At 38.6% G+C, this 19,802-nt stretch overlaps 1 protein-coding gene across 2 annotated transcripts in view; it reads right to left on the reverse strand.

The window, feature by feature from the left end:
* The window catches only part of LOC131068334 (probable 3-deoxy-D-manno-octulosonic acid transferase, mitochondrial), a 163,050-nt gene that overhangs the window by 70,020 nt on the left and 73,228 nt on the right, over nt 1–19,802 (reverse strand). For both annotated transcript variants that reach the window (XM_058003514.2, XM_058003515.2), the window contains exons 4-6: nt 6,701–6,823; nt 5,705–5,824; nt 5,530–5,608 (exon numbers count right to left, since the gene is read on the reverse strand). In XM_058003514.2, the coding sequence (XP_057859497.2) occupies nt 5,530–5,608; nt 5,705–5,824; nt 6,701–6,823 (322 nt within the window). The remainder of the gene's footprint in view (nt 1–5,529; nt 5,609–5,704; nt 5,825–6,700; nt 6,824–19,802) is intronic.

The following is a 19,802-nucleotide window of genomic DNA, read 5'->3' on the forward strand; positions in this document are numbered from 1 at the left end:
TCGCATACTCCTTAGCATCCTTGAAGACAGTCAGCCACCAGAGTCTTGCCCATCCTTTATGTGTTGTTGCTTTGCCTCCTGCCGTGTCCTCCAGCAACTCCATTATGGCACTCCCACAATACATGCGAGCGTTCGTGATCCAAGACACAGCGCCATGCCAGAGGGAGATTCCCAACTTGTACAGCTGCCCTACAGGCAGGCCCGTTTAAAAACTTGGAGGGGTTGCTTCTTCTGTACTTGGGTGTCTCCTTCTAGCGCCTCGTTGTTATGAAGGTTGCGATATCCTCCAAGAGTCTGGTACAACCTCTATTCTGAACAAATCTGAATCAGGGGGTCCACATAGAGGCATGCCTCTACGTAAGCATGCCTCCTCTTTATATATATAGAGGTGGTCGATCGGTACTTGTGGACATACAGAAAACATTAAGTGTTGATACAAGCATCTACAGCCACTTTCACTACAGTGATATACATACTTGTAATTCGATAAGCATTATATCAATTACTTCGTTGTTCTAAACAGCACATACAAAGATATCGATATTGATATAAATCGATCATTGTGAACAGCAGTTCATATTGAAAGTAAATCAATATTCTTAGAGATTGCTGATACAGTAAATAAGAATTGGAGATAATCTAAAATTAAAATTTCAAATACCCTATATTCAAATCTGATAAATCTTCAACAGTAATGCCTTCCGAAATCACAATTCTTCACTGAAAAATACTTTCTCTTCTCTGCATGTGAATAGGATCTGACTTTAGGATTGAATTTCCAAGTTGCAGCTCTGAGTTTTCAACAATGGCTCTGAGTTTCATGTATATAGGTCTGATTTTTTTATATTTGCAGACCTGACTTTTGACATAATCCTCTACCTCTAGGTCTGAGTTTCATGTGATTGCAGCTGCGCGGATTCTAGACCTACCATTGCACAACCAAGGATGCTGACTGGAATTCTTGGGGTGGATTGCAAGAAGAGCTGATGATGGAGAGCACATTTGAAAGGGTTCCTTGCACAATATTATCCTAGAGCACATAAGCAACATGTCTCTGCACAAGAAAAGTTGGAGCAGGTTTAAGACCCTATCTTGCACAAGTTTGAAACATAAATGAGGGTTTGAAGGGGCATCTTACAAAAGTGTTAGAGAGGATATGGAGGATATGGAGGGTAAGATTGCATAAAGCTGATCATTAAGGGTGCAAAATTGCAAATGATAAGGAAGTGTGCATAAACCAGGTGCAAAGCACATTTTGAAGAACCCTGTGCACAATGTGAGCGCACATAAGCAAATTACATGCATAAGCTAAGTGTATGGTGCGATTCAAGGGTTGTGTTGCATAACTATGAGCACATATGATAAAGATTCTTACATTAATCAGCTAGGCATACAATGGCAAGATTTAAACGTTGGAATGTAGAGAAATGTGCATGCTAAAGGGGAATTGATTCTGACTTAAAACATTTAAATCTTGATCTTGAACGCACTAAGATGAGTACTTTGCATGGTAGATTTAGAGGGGTTCTTTGCACTAACAATAAGTTCAGCACATATATAACATGAATAGAGTGCTTTTGCTCAAGTTGCAAGGTAAAGCAAGCTTGGAGGGTGCTAGGGCACAAGGTAGAGCACCTTGAGGGTGATTGTTTGCACAAGTTCATGAGTGGATTTCAGGCCTTTGTTGGCACAAGTCTAGGCACCTTTGATGTTGCCTTGCACAATGAAGAGTGGACTCTAGGGGTTGCCCTGTATAACCTTGCCTTGATGCGAAATTGATACCCAAAATCATTGGTGAACTCAAGGGGGTCCTCAACATTTCATTGAAATCGCAACAGTTTTTACCTTAATGCGAAATTTGAAGAGGAAAAAAGCAATGGCAAATTTGAGGGGGTTGTCTGCATAAATTTATGTGTGCCTGTTGTCATTTTATGACACCCTTGGTCCATCAGTGAGAACCGATCAGAGATATGTTCCATGGACCAGCGCTGCCCCAATTGGATCAAGGAGAAAGCAATGGAATTATGAAGTGTGAAGTGTTGTCTTGTCGGGAGGAGGTTCCGAAGTTCCTTTCCTTAGTCTTCTCTCCTCTTCCCCGGAACTCCGGAACCCCGAGGTTCCGAAGTTCCTTTCCTTAGTCTTCTCTCCTCTTCCCCGAAACTCTGGAACCCCGAGGTTCCGAAGTTCCTTTCCTTAGTCTTCTCTCCTCTTCCCCGGAACTCTGGAACCCCGAGGTTCCAAAGTTCCTTTCCTTAGCCTCTCTTTCTCTTCCCGGGAACTCCAGAACGCCGAGGTTTCGAAGTTCCTTTCCTTAGTCTTCTCTCCTCTTCCCCGGAACTCCGGAACCCCGAGGTTCTGAAATTCCTTTCCTTAGTCTTCTCTCATCTTCCCCAGAACTTCGAAACCCCGAGGTTCCGAAGTTCCTTTCCTTAGTCTCCTTTTCTCTCTTTCCTGGAACCCGGAACTCTGGGACCACAAGGTTCGGAAGCTCCTTCCTTAGTCTTCCCAACTTCGGTAACCTGTGTTTCCGAAGTCTTCCCAACTTCCTTCTGGCTTGCAACACTTCTAGATGGTATGATCAACACTCAAGGCTTTTAATGCTCCAACAACTCTTGCGACCAGTTTTCTATATAAGGTTGTTATGCCTCATTGTAAAAGGTTCTCTCCCAGCTGGCTTGAGCTATTCTATGCTCTTTCACTTCTCTCAAAGACTTGTATTTATCTTGCATTTCTGCAACTGTAAGTTTGGCCATTGGCCTTTCAATGAATTGAAATTATCATTCTTGCCTTCCTTCAACTTATGCATGTTGTGTATGTTTCCTTACCTTCATCATAGGTGTATGTGTTGTGGCTCCTCTCTCATATATGTTGTGTTAATTTATTTCTGAGTGTGACTTGTGGGAGATCTTCTCCCCTTTGACATTTAGCAAATTCTAACCTCCATACATGCATTAGGGTCATTCATGCAACTGAAATTTGTGCATCTCCTAGGTATTTCAATTGATTCTTTGTGTCATCTTGGGGTGGGGAGAGAAACATTTATTATCTTGGTGCATCACCTCCTTTCATTTTAAGCATTTCTTTCTTCCCTTTTCCTCTGCAAGTTGTTAAAATAGGTTTAGAAGTAAGATTTGGAGTGTTGAGTTGGTTCAACACCTGCACTTGGATTGAGAAGGACGTCAGCCTTCTCCGAAGATTCAACCCCCTTGCGCAAGGTCCCACACTTCTGGGTTGTTTCCATGTTTCACAAGGTTGTTGAGTTGATAGCTCAGCAAGGGTGCAAGCTTTTGTGATAATAGTGCCCTAGGTGGGTTAATGTGTTACTTAGTCAAATTTCTAGCCTCCTCCTCTTAGGCAGGATTTGAGACCTTGTATGCATTAAGATGCTAGGTATGAGCGCACTTAGGAATGCACAATGTTATAAGCTCCATCCTAGGCAACTTGGTGATTGTTGAATTTGTTTAGCCTCCAAAGCTCTAGAGTGCATACGAAACTAAGTATTGCACAGGCAGATTTGGAAGCCTCATTTGCACAATCCTATGTTGGGTGGTGTTGAAGTGTTAGCATGCACAAGCCTTATACATGCCCAAGGGGAGCAAGTTTTTACTTCAGCAAATTTTCACATTTTTCCCCCTTATCGAACACCCTTGAAGTTGAGACATGCATTGGCGGGATTCAAACGTAGGCCTGCAAAACCTACATGAAATGAGGGAGCTCAATTTTACTTTACCAAATTTCATGGTTTTACCCCCTCTAGGTCATGCATAACATGATCTCGAAATTCATGACCCCATGTGCTTTTCTTGAAGTTCCTAACGAAACTACAAGCCAACTTTCCACTCCTTACCCCTTAATCCACTCACAACAACATTTTGCAACGACCTAGCAAACTTTTGCAATTTTGACAACTTATGCTACATTGACAACATTACCTCAACTTTGTCATCCACACAACATACCTTCTCTCACTAGCAAAGGCTAAAACCTACAAGCATCGCCAAGCTCGAAGACGATTGACTAAGACATCTAAACTAAGAAAAAAGTGGGGGTCCCCATTTGCAATAGGGCGATGTGTGAAAACGTCACAACAGATCTCCATTATAGAATTATACTACAATGCTTCAACAATTTCTAGGAGGTGGGGGCTATAAATGGAATTGTAATTTTTGTAAAACCAATTATAGGTGCTCGTATTGATGAGATGTCACTTTTGTGGCCCTACTAGGAAAGGGATTAAAATGTGGAGAGCCAAATAAGAACAATAAGAAACTAATCAAGCTCTAGAAAGAGAAAAACTAAGAGCTAATCCATTTGCAAACCAAAAACCAATGACTTTACCCAATGATCATCAACCACTACCGGAAAAGACCTGCCATCATCCTTTCTTGGAGATACCCTCTTTTCAAGATGAAGTAGAAAATCCCAATCTTTCCCGCAAAGGAGGCCCATTCGACAAGGCATTTAAAATGGAAGCAAGAGATATTGCAGAGCAAAAAATTGCACGTTGCATCTATGTCAACGGTCTTCCTTTCAACTTGGTGAGATCACCATATTGGCGGGACATGGTAGCAGCAATCAACAGCGCACCTTCTGGTTTCACAAGTCCTGGGCATGAAAAGGTGCACAGCACCATATTAGCAAGAGAGAAGAATTTCGTAGAGACATCACTCAAACCAATTAGAAATTGCAAAAACCGTCCATTAATAAATGCTATTGCAGTGTCCCCCAAAGGGGCAATGTTTTTGAGGGTAGTTGATTGTGAGGGGCAACTCAAAGATGCAGAGTTCATTTCTGAAATTCTCATTGATTCCATAGAGATGGTAGGTCATGAAAATGTTGTCCACATCATTATAGACAATGCATTCATATGTAGCTAAAAAATAGAATTACGTTTAGAATGTCATATATGCTAGACAAAACCATTACAAATTTCAAATTTTGAAACATGATATACTAATTTAAATTCACTTTTCAATATCAAAAAGGTCAAACTAGAATCTCATGATAGATAAGTTCTGAGTTCACTAATCAGCACTGTAGGTCTTAAGAATAAAGATCAAACTAGAATCACTAAACATTTTGGAAACATTTCGGCATCTAAAAACACGAACCCCGGACGCACCCACAAGAGACATTTCAGAATCCAATTCCGGTACGTTTCATATTTGGAATCACCCAAAAAATCTCACGCTTCAGCAACTTAGGGAATACTTCATATTTCATAAGATTTGAAATTGTGAACATTAAATTTACATATTCCATTGCTTTATTACTTATCTTGTAGTCAACAATCCCATTGATATGTGTTTCGTATCCTAATATGCTAATATATTTTCATTTGCTCTTTCTTCTTTCTAATTCTATAAGAAAATATCACAATAATATAATAATAATTTCAATTAAATCTAGCATGCAGAAAAGAACATTAAACCATAGTACAATAGAAAAGCAGCATTACATATGAATATACTGTAATTTTCACTCCCCTTGCCATATTTTGAGACTCCTAACAAATTAAATTTAACATACCATATTTCAAGTTGCCAGAAAAATTAATGATGAATGGGGGTGCACCAAGCAACTGAAAATGAACTGCTTGAATTGTGTTCTGAACCAAACAATGACATCTTTATTTAGTAAATCCACGTTAACTATACAAAATTTGGAAGAAATTGTGAACTAATAAAGCAAACAATCCCAGTACCTGGGGGGCAATTAAAGAGAATCTTGAGAGTATTGCTGCAATAAGTGTTCTTGCTGGGACAGTTGACCAGTGCTTGAAAGATTTAAACGACATTCTAGCATTCAGCAGTGCAAGTACCATCTACAAGAATGAAAACATCAAATTCAAACCCAAATAAAGATCCAATCAACAAGAAGAAAACCTGGCTAAAATATATATGACTGATCACAATAAAAAAAATTGGCATTATTATTTTCTAAACCACAATATAAACTACAGTTTTATCTTAGAATACAAAGCAAAGATTCTACCTATTGATGAGAATGATAGTATATAATGAAATTGTTAAAAATATAACTGTGAAATTTCTCTAAAGTTTTAGTACAAAGACTTGCAGTTAAAGTGTGTAGTGTTTACTTACCTTTCAGAACCTCATGTTTTATGCACCCTAGTTATTTTCTATCATAACCGAATGTTATTCATAGTTCCATTGACCCACTTTGGTCATCTGTGGACGTGATTATTATTTCTTTTCAGTTTTCTTCCATTTCGTTGGATGTAATTATTTTGAACAACCTGAAGCTTTAGTACAGAGTGCTACCAAAAAACTCACCTCTTATAACTGTGCAAACTTATGGCTGGGTTATGCTAAAAGTAGCAAAAAATTTAAGTAAGATTATTGCACCATTCATTTTCAACCAATTGTGATTATCAAGAGGGAATAAAAGTCACTTGCAAAAACTTAAAAACAGATGTAAAGAAACAACAGGAGAGATGTAATTTTCTTTTTCCATGCATAAAAGAATATGAGACTGGTAACTTAAAGCTTGGAAACCACTGCAAAAGACTAAGACTAAACCACGTAAACTTTGAATGGTCACTATGAGTATGATCCCAGCATAACAGACACATGATATTAGAAAAGAAATATACAGTGCAAACATGGGCATTCTTTCCATTAAATATGTTGCTCCGACGGAAATATATGCCAACCAAATAAATAAATATTTTGCATACCCCCTTTTTAGAAGCAGCAAGGAGGAGATTTGGCCACAGTTCGCTCTCCATAAAAATAGCTGCATCTGGATGCCAATGTTTCAAAAATGCATCCACAGCAGGAGGAGTATCCACAGGAGCAAACTGCATCAAAGGTGTATCAGTATCCAAGAAATTTTATCAAGGAAACTACGAGAAAAGTATATGGTAAAAACTAGAATACAATACATAAAATTCAGGAAATACAATACAAGTTCGATGAAAAATGTATCTTCAATTTTGTGTAACATATAGCACATTACACTTACTCAAAACCATCATCCATCACAGCTAGTAAATTGCAGCATTTTTTGTCACAAGAACAATGGTAACTCAAATTTCATAAGGAACATATAACCATGTAAAAAATGTTTATTTTAGAAAATTATAAGGCAAATTACAGACACAAACATGAATTTGATGTACAAAAGCTTGAAATTCCTAACATCATATCTGGGAGGATGTTCTTTTTGCTTGCATAATTGTACCAGTAGTGTTGAAGTGAACCTTTAGAGAAAAATCAAGGTCATTTGTAATATCCCCTTTTTTAAACTAAATGTATTCAAAGGACCCGGAGCCTATTTATATTTCCCATTGGCTAAAGGGATGATTCAACAAGACAATAATAATATAATAATTTATTAAGTTGTCCAAAAGGTAGTTTAAGTTATAAATTTGGAAAAAGGACACTTCAATTATTATTATTATTAAATGGGGTAGAAAGTAAATATTGTATACATGGCCAAAAGCAAATAAAATTTATCAAAAGGAAAAAAGGTCAAATATTCAATTAAAAGAAATATTAATTACCAAAAAAGTAGTTAATAGTTATAATTATAAATAGAAAATATAATGAATATTCGAATAAAAAATAGTTTTTAATTACTTTAAGGGTTCGGTGGAAAAAGAGTTAAAAAACAATTAATGGAAAAAGGGAATGCATTCTATTCATCATCAATTTCCAGAAACCTTCATTTAAAGAGCTCTGAGCTTTGACTCAACTTTTACCCGAAGGCCAAAAATCCTCATGGTTTATCCAGGAATTGGAAGACAGAAACCTTATGACTCTATCTGTTGGCTTCAAAGAAGGGCCAAATTTGTGTTGATTCAGGAAATTGTGGAGGTTGGGAAAGATTCAAAAACATATATATTTATTATTTATTTATAATACATTGCAAGGGTTGTAGTGAGCAGAATAAACCAAATTTTATTATTCTATTGGCTGGAGTAAATGAATGGTACCAGCCATAACATTCTTTTGGCTCGACATCCCAATCAAAAAGAAACGATCAGGAAAGCCATGGGATTAACCTAGCCATAGCCAATTGATGTTTGAAAAAGACAAAAAAATAATAAAGGTAATCATGTCTATAGGTGGTGTGTGAGGAATCTCCTTCAGCATATCAAGAGATTTTAGTTGATGTTTGTCCACCACCTCATCTAAGGACTTAAGGAAGCTCTTAAAAGGAATCACAACAATCTAAAAAAGAAGATGTGGTACTTAAAAAGAGATGTGCTGAGGTATCATGGGAGCTCCAAAGTCAACACAGCACATACAAGGGGATCACAGCTTATGAAAAGGATGATGTGGCTAGTGAATATGGTACATGTTGATGTGTAGGAATCGTGAGATCCTCAATCTCCCTCAACTGCCCATTTCAAAGGTGCTTCAACAAAATTAAAGGTGACACAGCCTATAGCAGGTTCTTTTACTTTATTAAAGATTAATTAAATAATTCTTTCAATGATATGTTATGAATGTTTTATTCATTACAAAACTTCAAATCAATTTTATTTATTTAAATATTACAATAAAAAAATAGAATTGCCGGAAAAAAAAAATTCAATGGAAATTACTGGACAATTTTAGAAGCATCTATTTCATCCTTGATGAGCATACACTAACCATGTTTTTTATCAAATCACTTTTAATCCTTTAACTATATCATCTGGTAGTATGATAATGAACCTATTATTATTAGACTTTGGATTTGGTCGGCTTAGCATCTTATTTTTAGCCAAGAACTTGAAACGAACTTCATTGTCTACATCATAGATTCAAAACTTGCAAAAAAAATCACCAAAATCACAAGCACTTGTAAGTTTTCCCAAATGCCCAGGTTTGCCGCAATTAAATTTGTTATTTATTTTTTCCAATTATTAGAATAATATCTTCTTGTTCTGTTAGTTAATGGTCATCTTAGCATAATTAGTTAGTTTCTAATTTCATCTTTTGTTATCGTTTCTTTTTTTAAGAAACAGCAATCTTGTAATCTCTATTTAAGGAGCTTCACTCCTTCGTTTAATATAAAATCGAATATTTTAATAATATGGTATCAAAGCAAGTCTGAGCTTGTCTCCCTCACAAGAGGCCTCGGGATTTTAGGAAAACCATTTTTCTAGGGTTTTGTTGTGCATTGCACACACTCCCTATCGCCAACAGGGTCCCCCTCTTTTGGTTTTCAGCCTTTGTCCTGCTGAGTTCTGCAAGGCGAGTTTAACGCTTAAGGTTCAAAACTTGCAAAATGTTTTTTCGCCAAAATCGCCTAAACTAAGCTAAGTGTCAAAGGCCTTGCAAAATGTCTATTTTCGCCGAAATTGGCAAGTGCACGCCAAACTTAAAAAGTTAAAACTTTTCGAAAATCGTTGAAATGCCGAATTTCGGCGATATAGGGAAAAATGTAAAAAAGTTAAAACTTTGCGAAAATCGTTGAAATGCCGAATTTCAGTGATATAGGGAAAAATGTTAAAAAGTTAAAACTTTGCGAAAGTGGTTAAATTGCCGAACTTCGGCGTTAAACATGTAAAATGCAAAAGCGTTTAAAAACTTTGAAATCTCACTCAACTCCCCAACTTCGGCGTTAAACGGTAAATTGCCAAAATATCGAAGGTTTGCAAAAGTTCATTCCTCCCGAAATTCGCACCAAGAAGGAAAACACGAAACTTTGAAAGTTTGCAAAGGAGCAATAAAGGCCGAATTTCGGTGAATAGGGGCTAAATGCGAGAAGGTTGAAGTTCGTGAAGGAGCTTCATTTCGCCCAACTTTTGGTGCAGAGGTAAAACGCCCGCAAAATCGCCAGGTGTTCAGGAGATCGCGAGAGGAAGTTAGGAGTTTTACGACTTGAAATTTGCAGACCCTTCTAGCGCCGAAGTTGCGAAGTTGAGCCTAGGTGGTGTTTTAGGGTTTGTGCGTGTTTCCCCAGCTCGAAAATTGGGCAGTTTGAAAATAATGTGAGTTGAGTTGAAAGGGAATTTTCCAAGTTTTTTAAAAAAAAACAACCCTGTACCGAGTTTGTGCAAGGGCCCCTTTAACCCGAAGTTTGGAGAAACCGCGGGATTGACACCTTCTTTGCCAGGTAAGCTCGCTTTGTCTCCGTTGAAATCATTTGAAATATATGCAAGATTGGTTAGATGTGTTTAGGCAGATAATAAATTTGATAATAGAAAAAATTGATTAAATAATAAAATCCTATAGACCGCATCTTTTCCCTTTTGAAAGGCATCAAACAAAGCAGTTAAATCAGAGTCTGTCCAAAAATTAACCCAGGAATGCAAATTTCAGACTTAGGAAGTTTTGAACCTCATTCATTTTTGAAAACTGAACTTAAAGAGTTTCAGTGCAAATTTGGCAATCCTTGAGCACCCAAGCCCTGAACCGCAACCGAGTAGTGAATTTTAAACAGAGAGCTTAATAACATTTCATGTACAAATTAATCAGGCTCTTTTGTTGAAGCGTCGTACGTCATCCTATTTTTGACTAACTTGTTTTGTTTCCTTCATCTCGTCTCATAATCCGCATCCAATTGTGCAGAATAAATGCCTAAATCTGCAGTAGAATCCTCAAAGATGCCTGGTGCATCCGAAACATCTCGGGCTTCTAAATCAGACATCCCCCGCAAAGGTGAGAAGATGAAATACCAATACCAGAGAGGAGGACTGAGTGAGTCAAAGGTCCAGAGCATATGGGAAAACGTAGGCGATACTGACTTAGGCTACATAGACATTCAGGACTTCAGAGACCGGGTATTTTCCCCTAACGCCTATGGCAGGCCTAGGTGGATGATGGAGAGTGGTATCGCCCAGGCAATAGGATTTCCTCCATCAGTGCAGAATTATGAGCTAGTAGTTGAGGCTGCCCGACATTATCAGCCAGGGACCAGATTAGTGGTTCTGGAAAATGTAGTCCTAGCTGACTTCACCCCTGAGGCCATTAGCGACGCATTCGACATCCCGTTCCCGGATAACCCCATTGCGACAACCATAGATGAAGCACAAGTTGCATATGACATGAACCCTGCAGGACATTGATAAACGAGGAATGGTATAAGGAGAGAAGGCCTCTGAGTATTAGAATTGGGAAAAAGACCCCCAGAAGTGACTTTCACAATGAGCATGGAGATATGGTCACCTTGCTCAGTCGGGTTATGGGACTCCCCCAGTCTAACTTTTTTAAAGAGTGGATGTTCTACTTTACAGAGCAGGTCTTCGTCGGGAAATCCAAGTTTGACTGGGCCCAGATCATCAGTGATAATATCCATACCCAGTTGGTCGAACTTGAAGAGAAAAAGCACTTCACCATGACCTCTTACCTAGTTTATATGTTCGCCCGACACCAGCCACTATCGGGGTTGATCAAGAAGGGTGAAATCGGGAATGGGCCCAATCAGATAAAGGTGTACGACTGCTATCCTCAACTACATTATCATGACATAGCTTAGAGGGAAAAGAACAACCCTGCTTATGCTATTGGTCAGTATGAGCGTGTCAATGACTCCTTCACAATGCACCTAGTCAGGTTGATGCAGGGGGGATTACACATAAGGCTCTCAGAGCAAGCTACCATTTTGGTACAAAGGTACGGCACCTGGTTTATTCAATTCCCTAGGTTCTATATCCGGATAGCCGGCTTTGAAGGAGCTCCATTCCGACTTCCACGCTATCCAACAGACAAAGTAATTCTTCTGGAAGTTGCAAGGCAAGCACGTCCGGCAGGCAGTTTACTCAGAGACAAGAAGCAGTCCGGATTCACCTTCCCTATGATTTTGGGTAACCTCGATGTGCATTTAAAGAATGCAGCACATGCCAATGAGTCACTTGTTGAGTTAGCCTCATATGGCCAACAAGAACATTTCCCAAGGAAATGTTTTGATCATGACAATTTAGCAAAAAGTGAAAGTTAAAGCTTTTTCATTTCTTTGTGAGTGCATGGTCTCCTTCTTCACCATTTAATATTGTTGTTATGTCTTTTGTTTTCAGATAGTATTTTTAGGATAATATTTGATAGAAGTCTTGGTGTTCATACCATTAAGAATTGGTTGATTGTCACTCCCCCTGCATGGTTAGTCTGAACCCATTTGTGTGCTTAGTTCGATTGTTAAACATCAAGTGAATGGATGTCAAATTCTGCATTTATGTTTAGTAGCATGAAAATTTAGTTCCCTTTGAAGATTGTACTAGATTTTACAGCATTGTGCTTTATTAGCTGATAATGTTAAATCTGGTTTTTTGGAGGTTTCTGTCTGTTTTCCTGAATATGTTATCTTGGATGAATTAATTAGATATTCTCTATCTCTTTTCCCCTTTCTTTTTTCCCCCTTTTTTTATCAAGAAGAAACCATACAATCAAGCTGAGATAGTATCAACCCAAGTGAAATCAGATGACATAGGACTGTCAAACTTTAGGGAACTCGCTCGAAGCCGTCCGTCTAACCTTAAGTCCCCTTTGTGTTTCCAGCAAAACACATCAAACCACTAAGCTATCCTGCAGTCAAGACCTGACAACTGAAACATTGAGGTAATCCCCATTGATCAATTAAAAAAACAGCACTAGGGATTTCCTTATTTCAAGAGAGGATAGGATTCTTAGTATTCTATTATGCGTTGGCCGGATGGAACCGTAGTAATGCGATTTCAGACACGTCAACAGGTTTCAATATGATCTATGTGAAGAAAAAAATGGGGCGAGTTTCTATGTTCAAACCCATGAAGAGTTATTACCTGTTTGCTGGGTGGATTTTCGAAGGTTTGCTACGTCTACAGAAGATTTTTCAAGTTTTTTTCCTCCACGACCTGCAACTAAGGTCATGCGTATTGCTCGTTCTATCTTCTAGCATTGTTTTTTGGTGGGAGCCCTTTTGGCAATGCGCCAAGCCTTCTGAAGTCCGTGTTTGCCATTCTCAGATCAAGGATTTTCTCCTTCGCGCATCGGCCTCGACTTCTCTTTTTTCCTTCGAGTTTTTTGGGCCTGTGTAAATGTCTTTCGACCGTGTTTTGGAGTTTTTTGTGTTGTTTCTACGCGCAATTATTTTTCTTCGCGTCCTACAACCTTGTTCCATGTTATCACGTTGTTGTTTGTGCAGTCACGATTTTTCGCGACTCGTGGTCTTCACGCGCAACGTGTGTGGTCTCTTTGCATTTTCGGCAAGATTTCTTTTTCTCTACAAATCCCTGCGCGATTTTATTTTCGCACTCGCTTTTGTTCTCTGTCGGATTTTTTTCCGACCTACGATTGGTTCTCTACATGATTCGTGTGTTTTGGTGTCAGCTTGGGCCCGCGCAAAAATATTTTTCCCCTGCAATCTACCTCCATGTTCGACAACCCTACGCATTTTGTATAAAGATGACAGCTCAAGTTCTAGCGCGCAATTTCTGTTGGTTTTCTTTTCTGCCCGATGGTGTTCAGTTTGTAGACTTTTTCGTGGTTTTTCTCCACATGCAGAATTTTTTCTGGGTTTTTAGATGGGTCTGTGGTTATGTTTATCAAGTCCGTGAGAAGGTTTTTATAATTTTTCCCATAAAAATTATTGGTGGGCTTTTTCATTTTTTGTCCCTTAAAAAAATTAAACGGGGGGTTTAAGTTTTTGTCCTTAAAAGATATCTCCAAGTTTTAATAATTTTGCCTCAAAAAATTATTTTGTGGGTTTTCATTAATTTTTTCCTTAAAAGTTCTGGGAGGGTTTTAATAATTAAATTATGTTGTGTTTTACCATTTTTCCTCAAAAACGAAGTTTTGCATTTTTGATCCGTGCCTCAGATTTTGCGTCTTAGGTTTTGATCGATTTTTCACCTCAAAAATCGTGTCTGGTCATCTGTAATTCGCGATGTTCGTGTGGGATTCTGGGTTTTGCCTGATTTTATCCTCAAAAATCAAGGGTATAGGTGTTCTTGTCTTTGGGTTTTTACCCTTTTTTTGAAAAAACGATCCTTTGTTATCTTCAATTTCAGAGTTTGGCGAATTTTTCCTCAAAAGTCATGGCTTCTTGCAGTTTGTTTTGGGGCGTCATGCTCATCTGCAAAAGTTTCTTGAGGGTTTGCCGATTTTTCCTCAAAATCCTGGTTTTAGTTTCATCTTCATCTCGCTGTCTCTGGCTACATGGAGTGATACCTTTGTTACCCAACAAGTTCTGGAGATATACAGAAGTTTTGCAGATTCTGGGAGGGTCAGTGCCAAGCTCTTGTCGCAGAGCGTTTTGAGAAGAAAGGGGCAGCCTTCTCTGTTTTTCTCTGGGTAGTTAAAACGATGACCATTAAGGGAGGGTATTAGAATAATATCTTCTTATTCTGTTAGTTAATGGTCATCTTAGTGTAATTAGTTAGTTTCTAATTTTGTCTTCCGTTATCATTTGTTTCTTTAAGAAACATCAATCTTGTAATCTCTATTTAAGGAGCCTCAATCCTTTGTTTAATATATAATCGAAGATTTTAATAATACCAATACCAAGGTTCGTACTTCATATCCAATGGAGAAGTGAAAGTGGAAGTTGAAGCATTGGTAATAGAGATGTTGCTTGGAAACATGATGTACCAAGACTAACCTTAGGATTAATCAATTGCAACTATTGTATATTGAAGATGAACGGAGGCATCAATCACTTCAAATTCCACCCTACACAAATCGCTAATCACAAGGAATTGTTTGTGTTAACTATCAAACATGTATCTCCACAAATCCTAAAGACTTGCACCAATATCCAATGCCAGAAAAATTGTCCGCAAAGGTAATGGACAAGACTTATATCATACGACATGAATAAGCCAATTCTTGTGAGAGGGTACAATCACCTTTAACTTTGGGCTCAACTAGACCCAACAAGGTGTTCCTAGAGGTATCCTCAACAATACTTCCAACAAAGTATGATAAACAAGACTAGACCAACTACAGCCACTCCCTATGTACGTTTCACCCAAAGGTTTGTCACTAAGCAAAAGACTAACCGGTCATGTGTAAAAACCTCTTTATAAGCCGATAACATCATCATTGCACATGTACAAGATGTGCACAAACGCAACATGATTCTTCAAAATATGTCATGTCCCCTTTCTAGAGTGGACATCGAAGACGGAGGAGTTGCCCTATCATTGGAGTCTCGTAGGCTAGCAGAGGTTGATTGGGACTCATTCAGTGCATATAGTGATTGGATTTTGGCTTTACAGGCAGTTTGGAGCCAATTTGGAGCAGTTCCTAGATTTTAGGGGGTATCCCTAAATTTTAGGAGGTCGTGACAGTTGCCAGTCGTGAGGTTATTCATGACCTTTTAGATGGTTTCAGTTTCAGGAGATTTGGGTGTGTTTCCTAGTTTCTAGGAGCATCCCTAGATTTTAGGGATGAGATTGCCAGTTGATCCATGATTTCCGACTTCAGTCACAGACAGGTGGCAAATTCCGTTTCAGGTTTTTGGAGTCATTTGAGCCTTCTACAGCTATTTGGGATATATTTTTAATATATTTAAATATTTCTTAAGTTAGCGTTTAATTATTTAAATAAGGCTATGTTTATAGCCATTTTGGAGTGATAAGGGGTTTTTGGCCTCATCTGGATGCGTATCCCTTGGTGTGATAGCTCGTTGGAAAGGTCTTGGACTTTTCTAAATATTTCTCTTTTGACTCAGATCCTTTCGGTGAACGGATTTCTTTATATTTGAAAAAAGGTCATTTTCTATGCACTTGACAACTTAAAATGAGAAATATAACATTTTAACCCTAAACGCCCCATTGAGTCACTTTTAGGGTTTGAGCTTAGTGGGAAGGTGTTATAAGGAAGTTGAGACATAATTCTTATTATCTTTTACACATTTTACATCTTGGATTTGAGATTTGGCTCTGGAAGAGCTTTTCAGCATCTGGGACGCCAACCCCAATGCCTTGCCTGTTTGGGACGTAGCCCCCAATACAGTGGTTTGGATTTGTTTGCAGCTATTAGCATCTTGGAGATTGTACGGCATTCTTTCTGGAGGTTCAGCAATTCTGATAGAGTTCAGCGTGGGGTTTGGGGTTTCTAACCAGTTGGGTGTACTTGGCAGCCGTACGGCTGTACCTGGCAGCCACTTTCCTTCCCACGTGCAGCACTTGGAGGGCTGGAATCTTGCCACAACTTCATTCCTAGTTATGTTACTCTTTCAGCATCTAGGTTGGAATAATTCCTGATTGTAATCTTCCTGAAATTATTGGAAATCTTCATCTGGTCAAATATTTGATTTTATATTCAGAAATCTGCCTTGAATCGAATTTGTTTTGGCTGTATATGAACTTCATTTTCAGTACTTTGTTCATGTACTTGTACTTCATTATTTACTTGTTGAAAAATCATCAAAATACAAAAAGAATTCAACCCTTCTGCAACTTCTGTCTATTTCTGAAAGAAAATATTAATAAGCAGGAAAAATCAATTTAAATAAATAAAAATTACAGCAGATTGGTAAAAGAGATCCATCAGGGATCTTTCAGTGGTATCAGAGCTTTGATCTTGCCAGCCTGTTGGGTGAAGATCAAGAGTTCTAATTCAGATTTGAGTTTAGTTTGGTTGAAAATCAAATTGGACATCATGACAGGGTTGTTTAGAAATAAACAAGCAGGAAAAGAATTTGAACAAACATCTTCAAGGAGTTCCAGACAGTCTAAGGGTACAACTCCTTCAACAAGTACAAGGAGAAGGTCTCCTGCCAAGACATTCAATGATATAGTTATGAACAACTATGATAAGTATTGCTCTCTTCCTAAAAAGATACGTGACCACCTTTCCTTCACACAATTCATGGGTGTACCAGTTGAAGATGACTTGATGTTTTCAAGTCCACGTCATCAACCAAGAACAAAACAAGAGTCAATTGAGAGCAAGGGAAGCAAAGGAAGAGGAGCAGATATGATGTTTACCAGTGAGATTGGTAGGAAACTATTTGAAGATTTTGAGAGACATGTAGATCCAATTGGTGCCTCTTTGGTTGGTTACAACGCTGTCCCATCATTTTTGGTGGAAGATGTGAAGGAAGAGTTTGTAACTTCAAGCAATACACAAGACATTCATGAGAGGTTTGATGAGTTTTCAGATTGCCCAAAGACTGATTTTGAATCAGCAATTGATGAAGAACATGAGGTTGAAATGGACAGCGTAAGTTTGGATTCATTTGTCACTCTACTTCCTCTTCTCAATTGGGAAGACCATGAGGAAAGTCGAAATTTAATGGTGTGTAGTGAATCCAAAGATTTGTCACCACAGTATGATCATAATTCTGAAGTCCATAACAGCAATGACGTAACTTATCTTCCTCAAGATATGACAGCCTTTGGTCATGAAGAGAATAGAGATTTGCATTCTACATTTGCGGGTGCTTATGGTACAAGCATGGGTTATGCTGATGCAAATAATACAACTCACCATAAGTCTGATTTTGTGTACTTTGGGGCAGCTGATATAAAACATTGCCAAAAGGTGAACGAAGATTGGTTACATAGAGCTGCCCAAGCAAAAACGCTTGCTGCCCAAGCAAGACACCACCTCCAAAGAGTCAAAGAGCGTCACAATCGGTTAGATGACGCAAGGATACAAAGAGAATCATCCATTAGATCTTTATTTCTTCCAAGGGAAGAAAAGGACAGCGAAGATATATTGAATGGAAATAGAAATCAGTTTGATTTTCTGAGTTTGATCAGCAATTTTCCTTCATCTAATGAGTCAAATTTGAAACCTTGCATTGAGAACATTCAAGTTGGGAAGACTAGGTGTGAAGTTTATGAGTTGTTAGGTGGCATTCATAGTGGACCAGCCACTGAAGGTTTATCCATGTTGCAGAACAAAAACATCTACTATTCATTTGTGGACTTGTCACCTCTTTCATATGATAGGGCAGCGATGTACTTATTAATTGGTGACTCAGTTTTCTTAGATGTGATAGTGGGCTATGAAGATCAGCGTGTAAGAGACTATATTTGGTGCATGGCTAAACAATATATTTATTTGGCATCCTCCAATGAAGACATACTAACTTGTGGAGAAATTGGGCAAGTTGCAGCCGCTGATCAAAGGTTTTGGAGAGGTTTCCATCACACTTTGCTTGTTGGAAATTGTCTTATTGATGGGTCCATTTCAACATTGAAGATTGGTGGTATTTATGGTTTCACAGTGGCTATAGAGAAACACGGTATCGAGGATGCCTCTTACTATCATTGTCTCTTCATGACAGATGGATGTGGATTTAGTTTTATTTGGGATCCAGGTGTTGATTCATTTGATACAGCGTCTTATAGGGATTATAGTATGTTGCTCCAGATATTAAGATTATATGGCACTTATATCAGAGGAGAGCAGCAGGAGCAGTTTATGTCCTACAGGTGGTTTGTGTGGGATCATGGTATAGACATGTGTAGTACCTTCCTTTCGTGGATCCTACATGGGTTGCTTCACTTCAGATGTATAGATGTAGTCGTGGGTGTACAATGGTTGTTGACACTTGGACGGTATGTTCGGAATATCATGAGGATGGAGCTAGAGTTTACCCACTATCCATCTCAGTTTATCGAGCAGAGTGGGACGACAGTTGATCCACAGGTTGATTCTCATCAGATAGCTGGCGTGGATGAGTTATGTGATGTTACTCCTAGTGAGTACTTTAAGCCAGTTGATGTGGCAATTTCACCTGATTCTCTAGACAGGGTGATTGTTTCATTACTAGTTGGTGATTACATATTTTTAGATGCCAGCTTGGACAGTGATGATTTTAGTCAGTATTATATATTGTCTAGTGAATTGGCATTAGATCTTCCGGCACATCAGCAGCAGTGTGTGGCAGTTGTGTGTCACTTGTGTCAGATGGGGTCAGATCACAGAGGGTCTTCCATGGATTGGCATTCATTGGATATTATGACGGATGTTATGCATGTTGGTGATCACAGACACACTAGTGGTCTTGGCATTTATGGATATTTGATCTATGGAGATGATATAGTTTTCCATTGCTCACTTGAGGTATTCAGCGGGAGCTATGCTTCGCTCTGGGACCCAGACAGTGTTGATTTGACAGCACAGGTGCTTCAGCATTTTGAGGAGCCATTCCAAACCGGGGCATTGCATGTTGTTTATATCAGAGATGAGCAGCAGTTACATGCAATGATTTGTTTACATCTTATTTGGGATGGTGGAGGATTGGTGTTTCAGTTGCTTGTGGGCAAGCAACTCCGAGAGGGGAGGCTTGTCATGTCCCCTTTCTAGAGTGGACATCGAAGACGAAGGAGTTGGCCTATCATTGGAGTCTCGTAGGCTAGCAGAGGTTGATTGGGACTCATTCAGTGCATATAGTGATTGGATTTTGGCTTTACAGGCAGTTTGGAGCCAGTTTGGAGCAGTTCCTAGATTTTAGGGGGTATCCCTAAATTTTAGGAGGTCGTGACAGTTGCCAGTCGTGAGGTTATTCATGACCTTTTAGATGGTTTCAGTTTCAGGAGATTTGGGTGTGTTTCCTAGTTTCTAGGAGCATCCCTAGATTTTAGGGATGAGATTGCCAGTTGATCCATGATTTCCGACTTCAGTCACAGACAGGTGGCAAATTCCGTTTCAGGTTTTTGGAGTCATTTGAGCCTTCTACAGCTATTTGGGATATATTTTTAATATATTTAAATATTTCTTAAGTTAGCGTTTAATTATTTAAATAAGGCTATGTTTATAGCCATTTTGGAGTGATAAGGGGTTTTTGGCCTCATCTGGATGCGTATCCCTTGGTGTGATAGCTCGTTGGAAAGGTCTTGGACTTTTCTAAATATTTCTCTTTTGACTCAGATCCTTTCGGTGAACGGATTTCTTTATATTTGAAAAAAG

Source organism: Cryptomeria japonica, chromosome 11, assembly GCF_030272615.1.
Source record: "Cryptomeria japonica chromosome 11, Sugi_1.0, whole genome shotgun sequence".
Lineage (NCBI taxonomy): Eukaryota > Viridiplantae > Streptophyta > Pinopsida > Cupressales > Cupressaceae > Cryptomeria > Cryptomeria japonica.